Below are 22,834 nucleotides of genomic sequence, written 5' to 3'. Positions count from 1 at the left end.
CACTGAATAACTAAGAACAAGCCGCAGCCCATTAGGTAGCTGCTTACATCTTGCACAGAAACTCTAAATCTGTCATGATAAGTCAGAACTTTGGAACCACAAAAAGTTAAGGCTGTCTTAAGAGTTTGTACACACTGTACTTCTAGACTCTAAAGAAATGCTGTGATATTTCCACCCCCCCCCCCCCAGGCAAATAAAGAAGTATCAATCTTTGAGAATGGTTTTCCTGTACCACTGAAAGTAGAGTAAGAGCACACAAATAGTTTGCATTTCTCACCGACAGCATAATAGTTTCAGAACTCTTGTCTTCTTGTTCTGCAAATGCTTTTGTGATTGCTCGTACAGAATCTTCTTTCAGTTGCTTTGACGCATCAGCCCTTGATGGTTGTTCTAGATATTCTGGCTCTCCTCCTTGAATGGTGGGAAGGAGAAGAGAGTAAAAATTCTGCAGTACAAGTATAAAACTATGGGTGCAATCCTAACTCCTTATGTCAGTGCTTTCCAGCACTGGCATAAGGGCAATGCAGCTCTGAGGTAAGGGAACAAACAGCCCCTTACTTTGAGGAGGTCTCTATGAGTGACACCCAACTGCAGGATGTAGTACACGTCCCATTGGCACCGCTATGCCAGTGCTGGAAAGCACTGACATTAGGGGTTAGGATTGTGCCCTATGTCTTTTAATGACTGGATCAAAGCCATTACTGCTAGGTAAACACGCCAAGGAAGAAGCAAGTAGTTCAAATAGTTCACACAAACTTGCTCTGATACGTTTTAGGACAACTGTTCCATCTTTCCTATTCCGTAAAAATGTTGAAGAGTAGTGGGTTATGCACTGCTGGAGAGAACCATAGCTCCATTCAGTTTTAAAAAATTTTTCTTGGTGGCAACTGCTGTGACAAATGCACTAATGCTCTGCGTCTTTGAACAGTTCCCCCATCCTAACTACACATGTAAGTATTGGTTTGGAAATCTCAACCCTTTTCAAGTGCAAAAATTCCATAATTATATACTACTAAAATCAGATCACCAGTACGCAATGAGATTTCTATAGGTTATCAACAATTTTTCTAATGCCGATTCCAAGTGAGATCTAATTGATTGGGCTGCAGGTGACTGTATTTTTTGCACCATGCAGATAGAAAACACACCCTTTTTTCTTCCCTGATATGCCATTATTCATCTCAATTTGCAATGCCATTATTCAATTCAATTCAACTAACAATTCAATTATCATCGAATGCAGAAAATGTGCTTATATATCCTAATGCAAGACCTCTGCATTATTGGGAAGAAGTGGGAGGACCAATATTATGCATTTAAAAGCCAAGGTGCAACAGGAGCACACTGGGCATTCACTACTGAACAAGTCACCTGCATGCTCATCTCATAATACTGAACACATACTGGGGTATGAGGGCAGAAGAAAAAGAGGATTTCTTGCAGCTGTCCTCGTCACTGACCTTGGGCAGTAGAAGGCACAGGCACCTTGGGTGGCTGGGATGTTAATGCTTTTTCCTGTTGTGCTTTCTGAGCAACTTGCACGTCCCATTCCTCTAACTCTTTTTCAAAGCGCTTGTTGTCTTCTTTGACGTAATCTTTTAAATCAGGAGGCAACGTGTCTATGCCAACAAGTACATGACCTGTTTCCTTGTTGAATTCCTCTGCAATAATATATGCAATGTGTGATTAATGCATCAATGTGTTTGATAAAAGATCAAGAAAAGGAACACAATTTCACTAAATGATGAAAAACAATTACTTAACACATACATTATTATTATTATTATTATTATTATTATTATCAACAATATTTATATACCGCTTTTCAACCAAAAGTTCACAAAGCAGTTTACAGAGAAAACGTTACAGAGAAAAATACATCCAACAAACAACTAAGGATTGTGAATAAAAGCAAGATTTTCAGCTTTGCCTTTCAACGTTACAGCTTCATTAACGTGCGATATCATTTTAGTTATTCCCCTAGTCCTGCGGGAGTTTGTTTCCTAGGGAGTTTCCTCTAGTCCTCTCAGGGAGTTTGAAAACCGCAGTAAGGAGGTTGCAGGAGAGGCGAGGGGGGCAGCAGGGGCAAGGGGAAGGCAGCGATGTGATCCCCAGGTTCACATTACTCAGGGGGGCTGCAGGGACTGGGATGCACTCACCAGTCCCTGCAACAGCTGTCCTGGGGTGTGGGGAGCCCTGCACGAGCGTCTGCAGGGTTCCCCAACTCATCAGAAGTGAAATAGGAGTGATCGCGCTCCACTTTCGGTTTTGCGGAGACAGAGCACAATTGCTCCACTTTCACTTTCTGCAGATTGGGGAGCTCTGCAGACCCTCACGCAGGGCTCCCCGCAACCCCAACAGGCTCCTGCAGGGACTAGTGAGTGCATCCCAGTCCCTGCAGCCCCCTGAGCAAGCGATCCTGGGGACTGCATCGCTGCCTCCTCCCTGCCTCCTCCCTGCCCCGCCCCTTAAGGGGGCAGAGGCCAGGGCCGTCAGGCTGGAGTGTCGTGATGCCCCAGTTTGAAAACCACTGCCCTAGTCTAATGCAGCTGTGCAATTATCAGTTATATAATTATTTAAGAATCTCTGAACTGCCAAGATACAAAATGGACAGGAGAAGAGAGTGCATTGGCCGGGAGAAATGTTTCTTAAGAAGAGGGATGCTTAAGTCTTCATATGCACGGCATGTTCCTACTCTAATGTCTTCCACTGCTGTTTTTCTTCCACCCATGGGGTTCTGAGGTTTCTGGTTGTCTGGTGGAGGGGGGGGGGAAGAGCTGCAGAGAAAAGGTGGCAAAAGGTTTAGGCATAACTAGTCAGCCACCACTGCAAATTCTGTTGGCATGTGCTTTACTTAGGGCCAATTTTTATAATGAAAAATAATGCACAATTCAGCATCCAGAAAGTTATACAAATGAATGCATAGAATTAGTTCTTACTGCACTCATACTGCTCTCCTCTTGCTTCTAAGTGTCAGAAAGATAAGAATAATTTGCACTACTATTTAGATATCCTACAGATTTCACAAATTAATACACATGGAATCACCAGCACTCATACATGACACATATCACTACAGAATTACCTTGTATCAAAAATGGTTCCTTATCATTGACATACATTAAACAATATGCACTTGCATTCCGGTAACCGCCAAAAGAGTCACGCTCAAGTTCTTCCCAAGTTGACTTTGTCACAGAAATGTCATTGTACTTCATCCACCTCCTTTGGTAACTGTCGTAAATGTATGCCCAGTAGTGCCCCGCATTAGCTTGGCCCTCATGAACTAATACAGCATGTAACCGATAAGGAACCTAAGCCAAATAAAAACCAAGACACAACAATGAGTAAGTTTGGCCATAAATACATGAAAAAGGAACAAGAAAAAGAAGAGGAATGTATTAGATCTGCAACACAGAAAATATGGTACATAGTAATAATTTAGCTGCACTTTCTTCTTTCCATCAATTCACAATAGTACCTCATCATTCAACATAGGTCGCCAACTTACAGATGGTTCAAGTTACAAACATCCGACTAACAAATGGGCTTGGTCATCTTGGTTTTGAAGAGGAAACATCAGTAAAGACACTGGCAAAACCAACAAAAGCTGCTTGGAAATAACCCAAGTGTCTCAGTAACTGAAAATAGTGACCCTTTGCTGTGGCAACAGGGAAAAACAACAACTTGATAGCATTTTAAATCTGGGGATCCCTCGAGACAGAAGGGAGACAGAGGTTTAAGGAAGCAGTTGGCATGGCCAAGGCTGAGCAGGCACAGGGTGAACTGAGTTTGCAAGGCACAGGGCAGCATAAATACTGAGAAATGGGTCCTGAACGGAGGCAGCGCAAAAGCGAAAGGCGCAAAAGCAGTTGCACACACTAGAGCCACCAGAACAAATGGCCAGAGGCCCTGTGTGCATGATATCAGCTTGCAGGCTTCCCACCAGAGCAGACAGGTCAGCTGTGGAGGATCATGGGACCTTTGGTACAGGGAACAGGCTGGAAGGGGGGAGATCTTGGCATGAGGTCCTCTCATGGATTGAGAACTGGTTGAAGGCCAGGAAACAGAGTGGATGTGGATGTCAATGGGCAATTTTCACAATGGAGAGAAGTGAAAAGCGGTATGCTCCAAGGATCTGTCCTGGGACCAGTGCTTTTCAACTTCTTCATAAATGACCTGGAGACAGGGTTGAGCAGTGAGGTTGCAAAGTTTGCAGACGACACCAAACTTTTCTGAGTGGTGAAGACCAGAAGTGATTGTGAGGAGCTCCAGAAGGATCTCTCCAGACTGGCAGAATGTCAGTCATGCACATTGGGGCAAAAAATCAAAACTTTAGATATAGGCTGATGGGTTCTGAGCTGTCTGTGACAGATCAGGAGAGAGATCTTGGGGTGGTGGTGGACAGGTCGATGAAAGTGGCGACCCAATGTGCGGTGGCAGTGAAGAAGGCCAATTCTATGCTTGGGATCATTAGGAAAGGTATTGAGAACAAAACGGCTAATATTATAATGCCGTTGTACAAATCGATGGTAAGGCCACACCTGGAGTATTGTGTCCAGTTCTGGTCGCCGCATCTCAAAAAAGTCATAGTGGAAATGGAAAAGGTGCAAAAGTGAGCAACTAAGATGATTACGGGGCTACGGCACTTTCCTTATGAGGAAAGGCTATGGTGTTTGGGCCTCTTCAGCCTAGAAAAGAGGCGCCTGAGGGGGGACATGATTGAGACATACAAAATTATGCAGGGGATGGACAGAGTGGATAGGGAGTTGCTCTTTACACTCTCACATAACACCAGAACCAGGGGACATCCACTAAAATTGAGTGTTGGGAGAGTTAGAACAGACAAAAGAAAATATTTCTTTACTCAGTGTGTGGTTGGTCTGTGGAACTCTTTGCCACCAGGATGTGGTGATGGCGACTGGCCTGGACGCCTTTAAAAGGGGATTGGACAAGTTTCTGGAGGAAAAATCCATTATGGGGTACAAGCCATGAAGTGTATGCGCAACCTCCTGATTTTAGAAATGGGCTATGTCAGAAGGCCAGATGCAAGGGAGGGCACCAGGATACAGGTCTCTTGTTATCTGGTGTGCTCCTTGGGGCATTTGGTGGGCCGCTGTGAGATACAGGAAGCTGGACTAGATGGGCCTTTGGCCTGATCCAGTGGGGCTGTTCTTATGTTTTTAGTAGCAATGCATGCCAAGATCCTATCCCACTTTTCCGCCCTGAACTGGCTCAAGTTTCCTTGGATTTATGCCTGCTAAATAGCTGGTGTGGGTCAGAAGAGACACATTAGAAGCCAAGTAATAATAATAATAATAATAATAATGGAAGGTACATCAAAAAAACGTACACCTATGGAAGGTACATCAAAAAAAATTTACTGGTTGCCCCCGCAACATGCAAATCACACTTCAACAACAGTATGCTATGGGCCTGATGGAGGGTAGGATTGGGCCCTTATTATAATTTAATTACAATTAATATAATTAAAAATCAAGACAGAAGGAACATTCTTATGACCACACACTTCTGTGATGTAATTGCTTTGACCCAGTGGACACAAAAGAGTCATACATTTTATCATAGGCAAGTGTTTGGAATTACAGTGGCTCTTTGAGTGAGTTAAGGATAGCTGCACTGCTTTCATGCAGGCACAATAGCTCTGGGTTGGCAAAAATAAGATGTTTAGACTTAAGTACATTTATTGACTTAAGTACAATAGTAAATACAGACCCCTGGAGCATAACCTGTACTTAAGTATGGGATTTATGGCCCAACCCTTTGCATGTGTCACACTGGCAGATCCAGAGGTCCACCAGCATATCGTGCAATCTGCCATTGTGGCAGCCTCTCCACAAGAAGGCTGTGCACTGGCATCCCACGGACTGATTGCCAGTGGGTCACCTATATATGCAAGGGCTAGGAGAATATGGTACAGACTAATACAACAGTAAATAGTTATGTTTATTAGGGAAAAACCCTGACAATAGGTCTTCTAATGTATCTGCACACTCACATAAATCCATATGGATTGTAATTTCTGCAGGCTGGGTTCAACTATATCTAACTGAACACAAAACAATATGAAAGCAAAATGGTGGGATGGCAGTGCATGAAAAAAAACTGGAGATAATTACTGATCTTTGCTGTAAAGATAATATGGCACAGTAACTTTTGGCGGTTACTTAAAATAAGAGCCCAGCAGATGCATATAAGCATGTCTGACCTATGTGTCAAACCATTAATGTTTATGGGGGCCTCTATGAAAGATGGTTTTGCTAGCATGAGCCATCTATAGCAACAAAAGCTTCAGCAAAGTGTGTGTAAGGGACTTATCAGCATACTCATTTTCGTACCTAAGTCCTATAGTAGTTAGTAGAACCTTTTGAAAACCTTGGATTAAAAGGTATTAATGCACAATAGTGTGAAGGGGGCTTTTGGAAAACTCTTTAGCACACAATAAAACTGATTCTCTCTCCTATGGAAATGGTACTTACCTGCACCATTGATTTGTCAGTGTACATTAGTTCAATTGTCCGTTGTATTCTAGATATGCTTTCTTGCAAATCTAAGATGACAGGAAAATAAAGTCATTTCCTGAACTAATTTTCTGTTCTACTTATATTTGAACTTCTATCAATAAACACAATTACAATCTTTCTTCACTAATAGCTAATTTAAATGCTGAAGAGTGAATTATTTCACCCTGTATTTTGAAGACATTTTAAAATCTTAAGGAATGGACATTCTTCAGCTCTGTGTCTATCCAGCAGCATAATTTTGGGCGTGTTCAACTTCGCTGAGGAAATGTGATTCTAGGAAAGCAATTTTAACTCTCTCTTCTTCCAATGCTTTTCTCATTATAAAGTCACACAACATTTTCAAGCTTTCCTGATATATAAAGAATACAGACAGACTATATAACTATAATCCATCACCCTAACATTAGAATGATCAGGAATCTTACTTCCCCATTTGTATAATGCAGTCCTGCATAATTGCTGACTTGTAATCTAACTGATTTTCGCCAACAGGCAATTCCTTTTCTCATCCTTAATTATAGGCACATGGTATTCAAAATAAAGTGAACACATTTTATTAAAGTTATGGATACAGCCAGGAAGGAGCCCACACATTTTGGTTGGCTTAGTAACCAGGTAAAATTTGTTCTTGCTGACTCCTCCCTCTCCTGAACAGGACACTGTCTACAATACTATGCTGAGCATCAGCAAGAACAAAGTATTCAAACTTTGCCTTTCTCTCCAGATTCACAGTAGGTAGAAAATGTCAAGGCTTGCCCCTTCTGAACTGAGTTTCTTCAAAGTCAGCATGAGGTGAGGCAAAGTCCTTATTTGTTTCTGGGCTCTGAAGGGTGGGAGCCCATGCAATGTTAAAAAATATATTCTCCAGTGGCCAGTACAGTTGTGGACCTCTCCCAGAATTCCATTATTTTTAGAAGCCATCTCTCCTGTAGTACCTCGAGTGTCATTTTCTACTTCCGTCCTCCAACGGTGTAAACAACCTTCTAGAACTGAAAGTTCCTCTTCGGTTATGTGCCTTGGGGCTGGATGCATTGGCAAGTCTGGAGGGATCCGAGATTGAGTGAATGGCTTGTGAATTACTGATCGTTGTGCAGGTGATGTGCTTTGTGTATCCGTAGAAGGCCCCTGTTCTGTTGTGCTACATTAAAAAAAGAAATATTCAACATAAACTATACAAAGATAGCATATCAAATCATAATTCAGACTGCTTGTCCTAATACTATCAGCTTATTGGATCTGATTTCATGCCAAAATGGTTCTAATTTACCTCACAAAAAAGACAGCTGTTTGGGGCTAAGCTTGTAGGCTTTGTGATTTTACTTTTAATTTTATTTTATGAAAATACAGAACATAGAAGAAAGCTCTCAAACACCCAGGTGTCATTGCTATTAGGACAAGCATGGGTTAAACTGAAACATTCACCATGGTTAAAGCTATTGTTATGTGCTTTTATTGCAATTATTTATTTATTTATTTTAATTTCTACCTCACCAACATAGTTTTTAAAATTTCTCATACTTTAGAGAACATGAAAACAAAAAAATTACCTAAAATTCAACAAATGAAAAGAACTGTAAAAAGTTCAAGTAGTAACAAATATTCTAAGTCAGTGGTTCCCAAACGTTTTTGACTGGCTGCTCCCTAGACCTACAGTGACATTGGTCACGTTTCCTCAATAAAGTGACAATCCTATACATTGTATAGTTCAGCAGTTTTTACGCGAAGAATTCGTGCCCCTCCCCCAGTTGACTTCTGTGACTCCCAGGGAGCCACGGCTCATAGTTTTGGAACCACTGCTCTAAGTCATCAAATACTCCATTAAAATCTGAACTGGACAGCAAAATGAGGTGAGATAGCCACAGAGTACAGCTAGAGTTTCAAATTATTTTGCTTTTATAAACAAACACCATTTGTCCAATCTTCCAGAAATCTGATGCATTTTAACTGGCAACCACAGTTCACTCCCTGCCCATAAAGTTTGCTCCAGATCAACTAAGAAATGAGTGAGATACAGCACTTTGGACATTTTCCCAGGGAAGTTGTTGTAATTACAACTTGAAAAATAATAGGGCTTCCATCACCCAGTTGTGGGTCCTGCACTGGGTGAGAAAATTGCTCAAGCAAAGGAAGAGGCAGAAAGTTCTATTGTGTGAAGCAACCCAGACACATTTACTCAAAAATAAATCTCAGAAGAAAACAACAGTGAACAATGGTCAAAAAAGGAAGGGTATACACATGTTTACTCAGAAATAAGTCCTAGAATTTTTTCAAAGAACTTATTCCCAGGTAAGTGTGCATAGTACTGCAGCACATTTACCTGAGTCTATCTATCATGCAAATGGTTTATTTCATTCATGAATTGTTTCCGTGGAGCATTCAGAAATGATAATTAAATTTTTCAAAAAATAATAAATGTGGTAGTACAAAACCTTCATATTTTCTGATAATGATTTTTATAGGCTCTAGATAACTCATGAAGCAGTGCACAGCAGAAAACTTTCTTCTAAGATTTTTTTTAAAAAAAGAGGTAAGCAAACATTCTTTTCATGGCAGCCAATCCAATACTTCCATCAACAGAAGCGCACTCTATGAACAGAAGGAGAATTCCAATCATGCAAGGAGTCCTTCACGGACCATTCTGTTCGTTCTTGGAGACAACTCCCATTCATGGAGTGTGCTTCTGCTGACAGACACATTCACTCTGGATGCCAATCCTAGTCATTTAGTAAGTGACTACAACATCATTTCCATTAAGCAAAAAGAAATATTAAACACATTCAGTGTATTTTTACCTTGGTATTACTTGTGTCAACAAAGTACCACAAGGGAGAGCACTAGCATTAAGATCCTCAATAGGAGATGTGCAGACCGGCTTACTTGATGCAAACTCCAGCGCATACTGTAGGACATCTACCAAGGGGAACCGTTTGGGGCCAGACCCATAGCTTAAATAGCTGCCAAAATATATTTACACTCTCATTATCCAAGAAATACTTCTCAATCACATGCATCAATTATTATTATTATACTCTTGTCATTGGCTACAGAATATTTTATTCTCATCTGTTGCACACACTACACTAGCATGTGGTTCAGTGCAGAACACATGTGAGTGCCACTCTTTAGGAAGGTGTCTGAGATAGCAGCTTCCTTGCAGCCCTGACTAATTTTCAAAATGCCAGGAAAAACTCTTTCTGCTAAAGTTAAAACTGGCCTGAATCACTTGGGAGCCAGTGCACACAAACAACTTTTCACAAGGAAAGACAACCACACCCCAAGTTTAATGTGCAAAGCAGAGGTACAAACTAAGTCTATTAGTTAATTTTTATTTGCAGAATGAAAGCAGTCTAAAAAGAATTCTGTGGAATGTCAAAGCTTACATACTCTCACAGTGACAATAACTCATTGCACTGAAAGCTTCTTATCCATTTTGGATTTCTTATGTATTAAGACAAAGCAGAACAGGAAAGCAAGCAATGGCATAAAAGGGGGGGATGAAATGATGGAAGGAGAAACAGATTCTAACATGTACACCTAAAATCTTTTAAGTCTTTCAGAGAGTTATGGTACAAGAAAAATATCCTGTATTGCCATTCTGTACTATCTGTTTTTTTTTTACTGTTCCACATTACCGTTCTAGTCTCTGCTGCAATACTGTGAGATATTCTTTAAGTCTCTTGATCTCATCTCGCTTTATCCGTGTTATTTCTCTATTTTTGTGCATGTATCTGTCAAACCAAAAAAGCAGTAGTTAATTTCTTTGCATTACATAACAATGACAGCACATTGCACCTGAAGATCTGCTCAAACAATTAGGTCTTATTCACAATACTATTTTGGTCTTCTATACTTTATTGAACTAAAATGCTAAACATTCAGATCAGTTGATTTTTATCCAAATAATAATTTTATTATTTTACAGACTAGTAAGGAAGAAAAAACTCCTGCACAAGACTTTGAATAGAAGATAGATTTCTAAATAAATTACCACTGTCAGATACTAACTTGACTGTCTAGACTAGGCCAAGTGCTTTAGGAAGCAATTTTTAAGGAACTGGGGATTAGTTAATGGTACACATACTATTCAATTAATGAGAAAATAATCACACAAATATATAGTTGGTCCTCAGCATCAGTGGGAGACAACCCCGGACCCACTGCAGATACAAAAATCCATGTATAATGAAATCCACAGTCAGACCTCACAGGACCTCTGGACGCGACGTAAGTGCCTTCCTGTTGCGTGCCAAGGTGTTGTGAGGCACCTTCTGAGGTCACATTTTCTGAAAGGCACTTCTGGTTGAGTGTGACCTTCCTGCAACTGAGAAGACCTCCCAGATGCAACCATGAGATCCTTCAAGGTCTTTCACTGTGTAGGCTTGCAATCCACGGTGAGCCAAATCCGCAGATAGCCAACCCATGGATAATGAGGACCAACCTGTATAGATTTTTAACATGCCACTCTAACCTATCCTGAGGGTTCCAGATAACCACAAATTATACCGACAAGCTTAATGTATGCCACAAAAAAGGAACTGAGTGGAGAATATGGATGGCATAACTTGATCATCTTTTCTCTGAAAAATGAAACACTAGAAATATATGTTTGGGTCTCCAATCCTCAGTCTTCCACCTTCAATGTCACTTTTCCTATTTACCTTTTCTCCTAAGTCACGGGGACCTCAATTTACATATGACCCAAACGCAAGATTGCTTTTACTGTTTATTCCATGATTTGTATCTGGCACCATGATGGGCAGCCCAATTCTATGTGGGCCATATGCTGATGGAACTAGTGATCTGATGGGACAAGATCCTTTACTTTCTGTTCAGAGCAAGCAGCCATCAGTGGTAGCAGCCCACTAGCAGAGTCTCCATGTCCCCCAGCACTGGTAAGTTGACAAAAATCGCTAGTGTGGGTCTGAGTAGACCCATTCTGGCTCTGGAGGCCTACATTCCCTTACCTGGAGGAGACCTTCAGGACTGCCCCCACATGCAGAATGTTACACAGAGTGTGGCTGCATCAGCGGGGCAGGTAAAGGATAAGATGGGGCCAAAGTCTCAGAAAACGTACATCTTCCCATATAAGAGGCATTTTTTAATGAATCTTATTGTTTGGTTTAAATATATTCAGCCGTGTTTGTTTCAGACACATCTCTGCCAAACAAATTCCAAATTGATTTGGAAAGACTCATAATGCTTCCTGAACCTCAGGATTTAGTGCATTTCTGGAAGAAACAAATTCCATGACCGTGGAAGGCCACCAATGATGTCCCCCTCCAGTGTAATACACATTTGGTTTGAGTTTCTTGAGTTGATGATATGGCAAATTCACTTTTTCCAATGAAGAACTGCTAGCATTTCACACTACATGTAAAATCTTAGGATTCAACATGTGAGATACTTGATTCATGGACCAAGTATCTCTCTGCATAGATAAAACTGTTCAGAGACACAATTTATACAAGATACCATACCTGTCTAGGTATAAAATTGGAGGGAATTCTAACTTGTTGTGTATCTTCTCTGGCCTTCCCAAAGCCTGATTGAATTCAAATCTTGAAAGCTCAAAGGTTAAAACAGGAGGAAGCTCAGTAAACCAGTGCTGAAAAGATAACAAAACACAGAAAGAATTATTGCATTTCAATATGTTACATGCTAAAGAACATATCCCTTCAACTCTATCAACATTAGTGAAAAAAACAGATTTCAGAAAACAGTTTAGTGTAGATTTTGCACTTCACATCAACTGTTACAGCTGTGTATATTCAAACACCCTCTATTTGGTCAGTCAAATTACAATGAAACATGTCTATTAACAGAATCCAGTTCACAATAAATGCCAAAAAGTCAGTTAAACATATGTTGAGAACAATGTTAAGCCTCAGGGACAATACAGGTCCCCAGAATTTGAAACCACACAAGTTTCATTGCTTTATGTCTTGTGTGACTAACAGGTCTTATACACCTTACATCACCAATTGGGACAAACACACTATGCTTAAGTGCTGTTGTAACAAGATTTATTCTTTAACCTTCTTCAAAATGAGTACTTTTAATAACTCATTTTACAATTACAGTACTGGTTTTGACATTGTAGGGTTATTACATTCACTTATTAACTTTTAATCCAATTTTAACCTTTGATTTTAAATCAGATGGCATCTTGTATGTGCTGGTGATTCCACAGCAGTGTATTACTACATCATAACTAATAACTTCCTTTGATGTATTCACTATTGCTAATAATTCTGTGAAACTGAGGTTTAGTGCAAACTGACTTTTGTTCAAAAATGAAAATTAAGTTTATTAAAATGCTAAATAGCATAATGCTTCTACATTAAAATTTGGAAAAGCATTCCACATTTTTTCTTTGCTTTATTCATGTATTTAATCCAAATTACTGACCTTGGCATATAATAATCAAAATGTGTCAGATGCATACAATTTCAATTGTGTAGTATCTGCTTTTCTAGAAAATGAACAGATCTGCTCTCTTTATTCCAACTCACTAGGCTGAACTTGGGATGCAGTAATTGTACTGAGAAACTCTTTGGGAAAGCTGTTATCCTAGAACCTTAGAGAAGATCAGGACAAAAAATGAAGAACAAATGACGTTATCTACAAGAAAGCCCAAAAACTGTGGAAAGATCGCTAGACATACCCTGAGAAATTAAATCCTACTTATATAACTCAATAAGCTTAACCTTCCATCTTCTCTAAGTAGCAAATCTTAAAAAAGGAGTTTAAGTAGGACAATCCCCTAAAAAACCCAAAAAAGATGTCAAGCCTTTGTTATTAGAAGTGACAATGTTCACCAGTCCAACTTTAAGATGCCATCACTTTGGTTTCATGACATCAAATGGTTATTCACCAAAACATAAATAAAGGCATTTCGCAAGTTACAGACGCAAGAGATGTTTCCATAGCTCAACACATGGATAAAAAAAGTGTTCTGCATCCATGCAAACATGGTTTCCCACTACAAGAATAAGCACAGGAAAGCCCACAACTCAGTGAGGTTCACTCTTATAGAAGCTGACAAATTGATTCCAAACTCAGCAACAGTGAAACCTAAACTGTATGGGTACATTGATAAAACATACATATTACCAGATGGCATATCACTGTATTCCTAAGCTGAAGACACAGTCCCCTATGACACACAGCAGGTAAATACCCTGCAGTAGAATCTGATCCAGATTTACTCAAAAATAAGTCCCAGTGTATTCAATGTGAGTGAGTTGTGGACCACAACCTAAGTACTTAAAGATGAACTAGTCCAGGCCTCTTTTTTCACACTTGAGATAAAAATTATATTTTGACCAGGGAAAGTTATTTCTTAGTACTGATAAGTTATTTATTTCATAACAAATTCCCACCTTTGTAATCTGGTATTTGAATACTACTAATGAGACAAATGTGCAAAGCACTTCTATCCTGATATAACTCACAGAATAACCATATATGGTAAGTATGAATAATATTTACCCATTGCACTTGAGAGGAAGTGGCACATCTAAGGCCACTACTGAATTCACAACAGAGGCAAGATTTGAACTGGGGAAGTTCCAATTCACAACTCATTCTCTTTGTCGTTATGCTACACTAGTTCTCTTATATGAATAGCCAATTCCCGCAGACAACATACTAAAGTAAATATTGACTTACTAGATAGCAGATAACACTAGCACAGAATGATACAATTAAGCTCTAAAGCAGTGGTTTCCAAATCCCGGCCCAGTGGCCAGATGCGGCCCACAGCGAGCCTCTATCCGGCCCGTGGCCAGCCTCTTGTCCCCTGAAAGCCTCTGGCCCACTTAACTGAACATGACAGAGCTGTGCTCTGATTGCATCTGGAAGGTGTTCTGAGGGCCAGAGAGACTGAGTGAATGAGCCCACTCGTTCATTTATTCATTCATCTAAGTTCCATCTCTAATTTATTTATTTAAATTTTAAATTTAAATTTTTTCCTGGCCCTCAGCACTGCACCAGATATTTGATGCAGCCCTCTGGCCAAAAAGTTTGGAGACCCCAGCTCTAAAGCATGCAATCTGCTGGGTATCCAAGGGCCTGATATCTTCTCTTGCTATCACTGTCGCAAAGATAAATAGGGCAAGAACTAGAAAGCAGTAAAGACTGCTAAAGAAGTGAGATAAACAGTAGGTGTGCTGCAGAACTGTAAGTTGGAAATGTGCTCTAAAGTCTATCAATATTTGGTAAACATAGCAGTCAGATTTGACAATTTTGAAATCTATATAACTAAAAACTAAACATGACATTCCACTCAAATAATAAAGTTATCTTTCAATAAAATTGCTTCATGGGTATAGCTTCATTGATGCAACACAATGGTATATACCGAACAGGAGAAGACAATATCCCAATAGAAAAATCAAGCTTCTTATCTGATTAACTCCAAAGAATCAGTAAAAATGTTTATGGGAGGCAAAGGTGGAAATTTGATATAAGAATAGTCTAGTCCCAGCTTCTTTCCCCCATTGAACAATCCTGTCCACTTGTGAGTACTAAATTTTGTTTTGCCTATTCCAACATTGTTTGAAAAAGATACACATGTCAACCCCAAATGTCTATAATCTACTTACAGGGCTTTTTAGGTTACAAAAGTTTGTTTTTCAAATTATTTCCAAAATTAACTGCGATCCAACAAACCTAGTGCAGGAAGCTCTTTATGTGGAGCGATGGGACAAGTCTCATCAGAGTAAATATACAGCCTGCCAGAATCGTTTATATGTGTCATCTTTATTTTCAATCCAGTCAACAACATGGAAAGAGTTACAGATGTTTCCAGAAGTCTAAGCATATCACTCACCTCCTGGCCGGACTTCCCAGAATTTTCTGAGTGTAAGGATTCAATTTCCCCTTCAATCATCGCAGCTTCTAGGCACTCATGCAGATCTTTGAAGCCATTAACCTGAAGTGGGTACTGGCCAAACATCTCTGTATTTTCAAATTTCTTCCCTTATCAGAAGAGGGATGTGTTAAGATATTACAGTAAACATTTAAAGTAAACACGTCAGTTTCAGGTCCTTCCTACGGAAAGTAGATCTGGCCACAGACCACATGTACTGGTCACATATAAGTTGGATTATTGCAATATGTTTCATATGGAGCTGCCTTTGAAAAATGCTTAAAAACTGGGGCAGCTGGTATGGGATGCTGAGGCTAGGCTGCATATTGTTCCATTTTCGATTATCTACAGTGGCTACTGGTTTGCTTCTGAGCCTAATTCAAGTTCCAGAGTGCCTAACAGATTGCCTGCTCCATAAAAGTCTGCCTGCCCAAAGAGGTCACCTAGAGAGGTGCTGATCCAGATGCCTCTGGGTACAATCCTAACCCCTTCTGTCAGTGCTTTCCAGCACCGAAATAAGGGCAATGCAGCTCTGAGGTAAGGGAACAAACATTCCCTTGCTTTGAGGAGGCTTCTGTGTCACCCAACTGCAGGATGCAGCACATGTCCCATTGGCACCGCTATGCTAGTGCTGGAAAGCACTGACATAAGGGGTTAGGACTGCACCTTCTGACATCTAAGGTGAGATTCGTGGCCTTCTGTGTAGCCACACCCAGGTTACAGAACACGCTCTTATACAGCAGCCCAGTTATGCTCACCATTTTGTTTCCAAGTTCAGGAAACAAAATATTTAAAAAACCCACTTAATCCCCCCCAGCCCTAGTGTCTAGCTTAGAGACCATTAAGAGTTACTTATTTTTCATCTAGTGTGATACTGCTGCCTTGCTTTTTGCTCTTCTTGAATGTTTCAAGATATTTTTTTTGTTTTAACTTGGTTTGAGATTTATTTTGTTCTTACTGATATTCTAATTTTGTTTTTGGATTTCCATCTTAGGAGTCTTTTAGTTAGAAAGAGAATGGAAGTTTTTAAAAGGACTGCAAAAACAAATCATAAATTATCAAAACACACTTTGGTTTAAATCAACTACTTTTAGGTATACACACATCTCTGTTCATCACTAACATTTTGATTAGAAAGCAAAAGAGTTTAGCAATAAGAATATGGCTACTCAAGTGCAATACCTTCAAGAACTCCGACTGCAAGAAATCTTCCATAAAACAGCTCTACCATTGGGTTTTTTGGTTTTTCTCCATCCCTAAAGATGCAATGAACATGTAAGAATCAGAGTAGAAAAAAACATGCAGTTACAAAATAAATCTGTTTGCTTCAGAAGGTTCACTAATACCATTCTTTATCTTAATGTTGTATGCAATGAAACCAATTCCAATCTTGCCCATTATACACCACATATTTTTACTTATGCTGTGTCTAAAATAGCTAATTGCTCTTGGCAGAATTTGTGATTAAAAGAATTACAAAAAGTTAATCACATTTCATCCTTGCTGCTATTACTGACAGAGCAGAACTCATTGACTCAGCATAAACAAGAACCTTAGATTGCTGGAAGTCTTGTTTTCATTAAAGTGTGAAATATTGACTGGGAGGAAGGATGTGAAGGAAAGCTCCTTCATTTCAAATAAAGAGACACGCTATGAGAAATTAGGATATACTGTTAGATTCTTAAAATAGCTACTTACTGTTCCTCTTCAGCTTTTATTTGGAAGGCATCTTCTAACCAGTCTAACAACTTGTGAGTGAATTCACTGACATCTTGCTGTCGAGAGGGAATGAATATACATGTTCATGCCTACCAGGGAAAAATATTCTATGCATATTATAGTTACAATCCTTTTAAATGTTGGTTCCACTATGGCCAATACAGTAGTATAAACATTAAACCTGACCTGTCTAGATCACTGCCAGGCTTAAAAGGTCCTGTACCAACCAATTATAAGTGTCCCCTCATGTCAGTATCCACGGTTTCAAATATTGCTGGTTCAAAAATGTCCCCCATCGTGCAAATTACTTATCTACCAGCGTTTGCAGACTTTCTGGGTCTTACTGGCACTTTTCTGACAACAAAATAGAAGCAGGAAACACTCACAGGCAGCGAAGCAAAGGACTGAAAAGAACACAATGCTTATCATAGAGTTCAAAGAGCTTAGTGTTGCAATCTTTTCAGTCCTCTGCCTCGCTTCCTGTGAATGTTTCCTGCTTCTAGTTTCCTGCTACTGGCTAGAGGGGGAGAAAGTTGATAAGGGTCTCTGCTGCAGGGGAAAAGAAGCACAGACGACACTAATTTAATTAATCACATGGAAGATGCGCAGCAGTTATTCTTATTTTTAAACTGAAATACCTCCTAATAAAAATATCTACTTCTTTCTTGCTAAAGAGAAGTCAACAGTAAAATGATTAAAGTGTTTTTGGTAAGATGTGTACAAATGACATCAATAACTTCAAGATATTGAAATCTTATGCCTACTATGGTAAATTCCTAAATATGTAGTTGTAATAAGAAAACTACAAATAGATTAAAGCAAGACATATATACAGTTTTGAGGATGCATGATAAATGCGAAGTGTGTATAACTACTGAACGATACTGCTCACAGCAGGCAAGCGTAGTCTTTCAAATATTTTTGGTGAACTGGCAAAACTTATTACAATTTCTTGTTTGCATCATTTGTTCAACTATAATTTGGAGTTTTTCATATAAAAAAATGAGACAGAATCAAATTACCTGCTGGGAGTCATTTGATTTGAATGCATCTTTAAGGATTTCAACAGCTCTTGATGGATCAACGTATTTTCTTTTTGAGCCAACGAGAAGTGCAAATAGGTATCTTAGTTCACGCATAAAAGGCAAATTTCTATGCTCCTGTATTTGAAACAAATACAAATGACAATATTTTATTTGTTACTGCAGCAGCATTGTGGTTTCTGACTACTGTCGCATACTAAACCTACCAAGAATACTGTTGTACAATATAATCCACACCACTTTCTTCAAGAAGACAGAAAATATGTTCTCTGAATCAATACAGTAAATGACAACCAATAGCTGTACCAAAAAACCAAAAAAGGATATACAGGTGAAGCCTCTTTATCTGTGGGGGTTCTATTCCCAGACCCCACCACAAACACTCACACACCAACCCAGATACCAAAAACAACAGTTTTCTCCAAGGTTGAGCCTATTTATCCTCGGATTTTTGATCCACAGATTTGGCTCAACGCAGGTCCTCTGGACTCCCATTAAGCAGTATTCAGCCCAACCTGAAGCCTCCAGGGGCGACCGGAGTACTGCTCTGTTCACCTCCTGGAGGCCATTATGAGGCCTGTGGAGGCTGCGCTGAAAACCCGAAGTGCCCTCATCGAGGTAGTGCGCAGTCTCCACAGGCCTCAGAAAGGGCCCCAAAAGCATAAGGTGACTTACAGTTTCACCTTCCAATGCTTTCGAGGGGCCTCAGAATGGCCTCCAGAAGTCCTAGAAGGGCACTTCTGGTTTTTGGCTGAAAAACAGAAGCGTCCTTCTAGGACATCCGGAGGCCATTCTGAGGTCTGTGGAGACTGCACACAGCCTCAGAACAGCTCTAGACATGACCACAGCAAGTCTCCATTTGCGTTTGGAGCTCAGTGGACCCTGAAATCACGTGGAATTCGGTATCCACAAGGTGTCCAGGAATGGAAACCTCACGAATATCCAGAATACAGATGGAGAGGGTCCATCTGTATCAAAAAATGTTACATAGATCTTACAGCTTCTATGCAATTTTTCTCTTTCAGTAACCCACTGAATATTTGTAAATGGGAGGGTGGAGAGAATTGTCTTCCAGATGCTATATTAAATAAAGCATCTGAATAAAAGCATTACAGCATTAAATACAGACAAAAATGGTTTATTATTAATTATACTTATACCCTGCTTTTCTTCTATTCCACAAACCAAGCAGTGTATATAAGGTGCCTGGCTGGTTAACTATTCAGATACTGGCCAGACCCTGAAGCTGCTGGTTTAGTGCTATGCGATCAAACCCAAGCTATGTGCAAGCTGCCACCCTCATCTAAAAGAGGAGAATGAAAGTTCTGTATTCTGTAATAACTCAGGACACTGAAGTTTATTAACTAAAGGTAGAAGAAGTCAAAACCAAAACTGTGTGTCAATATCTTGGCTTGTCTTCAGTCTAGTCAGTCAACAAGTCACAGTTTCCCATGTTCATAACACAGCAAAAGCTTTCACTCTCCTTTGCTTCTGAACAAGCTAATTCACATAACACTAAAGAAACCACGCTTTAAAGCCATGTCTGGTCGGCCACAATATGATTAATGGCACAATCCTAACCAACTTTCCAGCACCGAGGTAAGGGCACAAACAACCCCTTTCCCTGAGGAGACCTCCGTGACTGACCCCGCAACTGCAGGATGTAGCCCATACCCTGCTGGCACAGCTATGCCAGTGCTAGGAAGTTGGTTAGGATTGCACCCTAAGAAAAGCATTATGTATCTTACTCCACCACAAAGATATTACAAGTTATACCTTTTGGTTTCGGGGAAGATCTTGAGCACTTGCAGGGGGACTATAATTCAAGACCAGTCTTCGGAATTCCAGCAGATTAAATAATGACTAAAAAGGAAACAGGAATTTTATAAAATCAAATTTTTAAAAGGTTTTATTTTTTGCCAAGAAGTTCACAGGTTTGGAACTTTACACTCTAAAATTCTGAAAACTACAGTAGAATAATATAACTGGTTGTAGTTCATAGGGATCACCTTTGGTTCCTGCGATTCGTTTATAAAGTTCAACCCAAGTGACTGTGTCTATGAACATAGATTATGTAGCTAATCAAAAGATACTCTCATAGTAGCAGTAGCAAAATTGAAGAGCGTTAATTTTCATCATTGTGCTTAAAATCTCTTGGATTGAGCAGAGAAGAAAAATGTTCTGAAAAATTTCAATAGTTTGCTATTTCCATGAAAGAAGTTAAATAAAGTTGCTTAAGTGAAATTTTAAAACATAAAAAGTAAGGCTGACATCTAAGGCTGGCGACTGTACTGAAAACCAGGTATTTATGTGATGAATAATCCAGCAATTTTTAACAGGACCAAAATGAAATTCAACCAATCTAGTATGGTAACAAAACAAAAAAGTTTACGTCAATGTAACTTAAAATACTCGTTATTTGTCAAAATTGTACATGTAATAATTCATTCCGTGCTGAAAAAATATTTTATGTGAATCTGATAAATATTCAAACATATAAACTAAAAATTTCAAGTGGCACCTGGTCCAAAAAAAGGGATTTCACATATTCTGCATTTTTCATTTCAACTAGGTTATTTAGAAACCACATAGGCTGACAAATAGGAAATACAGGTGGACCCTCATTATCCGCACGGGTTCTGTTCCTGGAATCCTTGTGGATACTGTATTCATCGTGAAACCAAATCACGGGAGTCAAATGAGCTCCGGTCGCAACTGGAGCTGTTCTAAGGCCCGTCGAGGTTGCACGCATAACCAGAAGTGCCTTTCTAGGACCTCCAGAGGCCTTTCTGAGGCCTGTGGACACTGTGCGCAACCTCCATGAGCCTCAGAAAGGCCCCCGAAAGCCTTGGAGGTCATATCACAACAGGGGACTAGAGCTGTGCTCCAGCCATCTCTGAAGGTTCTTCTGAGGCCCATGGAGGCTGCAAGCAGCCTCCATAGGCCTCCGGTGGTCCTAGAAAGGCCATTCTAAGGCCCATAAAGGCTGAGTGCAGCCTCCAAGGGCTTCAGAAGAGCTTCTGGAGGTGACTGCAGCACAGCCCCAGTCACCTCTGAAGGCTTCAGGTTGGGCCAAATGTGGCTCAATGGGGGGGGGGCAGGAGTACCCATGTTGAAACAAATCCACGGATGCAAAATCCATGGTTAAGCAGGCTCAACCTGCAATTTTTATTTTTTTTTGCAACAAAGTTTATTTATTTGTTACAGATACAGGTAAGGAAAATGGATTAGACTTAGGGCTGGTACTACACAGGCTACACATGAGGGTATTGGCCATCGATTACAACATGCATTAATCCAAAAAAGAAATCAATAATGACTAAAATAATTATTCATCAGTACAAAAACTGTCATATTTGTTAATCTACGAATTAATGATTTAATTAAACAATATTATTTAACTAAAATTATCTATCCAATCATTAAAAGGCTTCAAATTTTACTCATACAATATTCTTGCCACTAAACTAATATTTACAATAAAATATTTCTTATCTTGGTTCTTAATTTCTGATGTCAGATTAAGAAGAATATTTCCAGTTTGAATAGTAATACACAATTCAATATCACTTGTAACAGTTTATATCTCATTTTCCAATATTTCTTTGAATTTTGCATATCCACCACATATAATCAAAGTTCCCTCAATCTCTTTACATATCCAACATTTATTGATGACCCAGGGTACATTTTTGCTATTTTCTCTAGAATTAAATACCATCTATAAAACATTTTATATAATTTTTCTTAAAAAATACCACTTTAGTTATCTTAATACCACTAGTTATCACAATATTTGTGTTCCAAATTTGTTTTCATTTACATCTGCTTTGATTTGATATAATTAATGGAATACTCTTCGCTTCTAAGGAAAATTCAGTCCATTAATATCTACAAAGAAAATTTCTACTTGTTGTTCAGTCATTTTCACTATCTGTTTTAGTACTTCCTTTGTTCTCTGTCTTGGTTTTTTCCTTGTTGCTCTTCCCACTGCTCCTTCCACCACTTCTTCTTCTTCTTAACTCTCTTGTATTTCTTGATCCCTCTCTTTTTCTCCATTCTGTTCTTTTTGAATTTAATCCAAAGATTTTTCTTCTTCTTGAAACGACGTGCTCTCTTTCTCTGAAAGCTCCCTCTTTTTTCTTCCTTAAATTTCTTAATTCTGATAACTGCTGCTTTTTCCGTCTCCTGTCTCATTTCAAAAATCTCCACTTCTTTAGTTTCATCCGACATTTGATCCATTCTTTTTTCTTGTCTGTTATTTATAATCTGTTCCTGCATGCTTGTCAGGGAGGAGTTTATTTGCTTCATTTGTTCAGATAATTTTCTGACCTCTTGCTTCATTTCGCTTCTGAAATCCCACAACATATCCATTAATAAAGATTAGCTTTTACTAACATCCTTTAAATTTTTGGATGCCATTCTTATCAATATCAAATCAAGCCAATATACCTCTGGCTGTAAAAAACAGAGATAAAATGGTCCAGCAATTAAACAATCAACCAACTCTCATTATCTTGCTTCACTTTCTTGTAAGGTTAATTTCCAAGTTTTATATCCAAAAGGGGTAAGTCATTATTCCACTTCAAGTCAGTAACAATGTCAAATCAGTCCAACAATTAAAGAGTCATCCAAGTCTTATTATCTTGCATCCC

The 22,834-nt window shown here is 39.3% G+C and overlaps 1 protein-coding gene across 4 annotated transcripts in view; it reads right to left on the bottom strand.

The window, feature by feature from the left end:
* The window catches only part of USP25 (ubiquitin specific peptidase 25), an 86,887-nt gene that overhangs the window by 22,706 nt on the left and 41,347 nt on the right, over positions 1–22,834 (bottom strand). For all 4 annotated transcript variants that reach the window (XM_066621792.1, XM_066621794.1, XM_066621793.1 and 1 more), the window contains exons 6-18: positions 19,956–20,042; positions 18,159–18,296; positions 17,116–17,192; positions 16,600–16,673; positions 15,379–15,527; positions 12,023–12,150; positions 10,178–10,273; positions 9,338–9,499; positions 7,481–7,683; positions 6,501–6,571; positions 3,086–3,314; positions 1,461–1,661; positions 278–411 (exon numbers count right to left, since the gene is read on the bottom strand). In XM_066621792.1, coding sequence (XP_066477889.1) covers positions 278–411; positions 1,461–1,661; positions 3,086–3,314; positions 6,501–6,571; positions 7,481–7,683; positions 9,338–9,499; positions 10,178–10,273; positions 12,023–12,150; positions 15,379–15,527; positions 16,600–16,673; positions 17,116–17,192; positions 18,159–18,296; positions 19,956–20,042 — 1,749 coding nt within the window. The remainder of the gene's footprint in view (positions 1–277; positions 412–1,460; positions 1,662–3,085; positions 3,315–6,500; positions 6,572–7,480; positions 7,684–9,337; positions 9,500–10,177; positions 10,274–12,022; positions 12,151–15,378; positions 15,528–16,599; positions 16,674–17,115; positions 17,193–18,158; positions 18,297–19,955; positions 20,043–22,834) is intronic.

This window comes from Tiliqua scincoides, chromosome 3 (assembly GCF_035046505.1).
Source record: "Tiliqua scincoides isolate rTilSci1 chromosome 3, rTilSci1.hap2, whole genome shotgun sequence".
Taxonomy (NCBI): Eukaryota; Metazoa; Chordata; class Lepidosauria; order Squamata; family Scincidae; genus Tiliqua; species Tiliqua scincoides.
The sequence above is the reverse complement of the archived record's forward strand: the minus strand, read 5'-3'. Positions and strand labels throughout refer to the sequence as shown.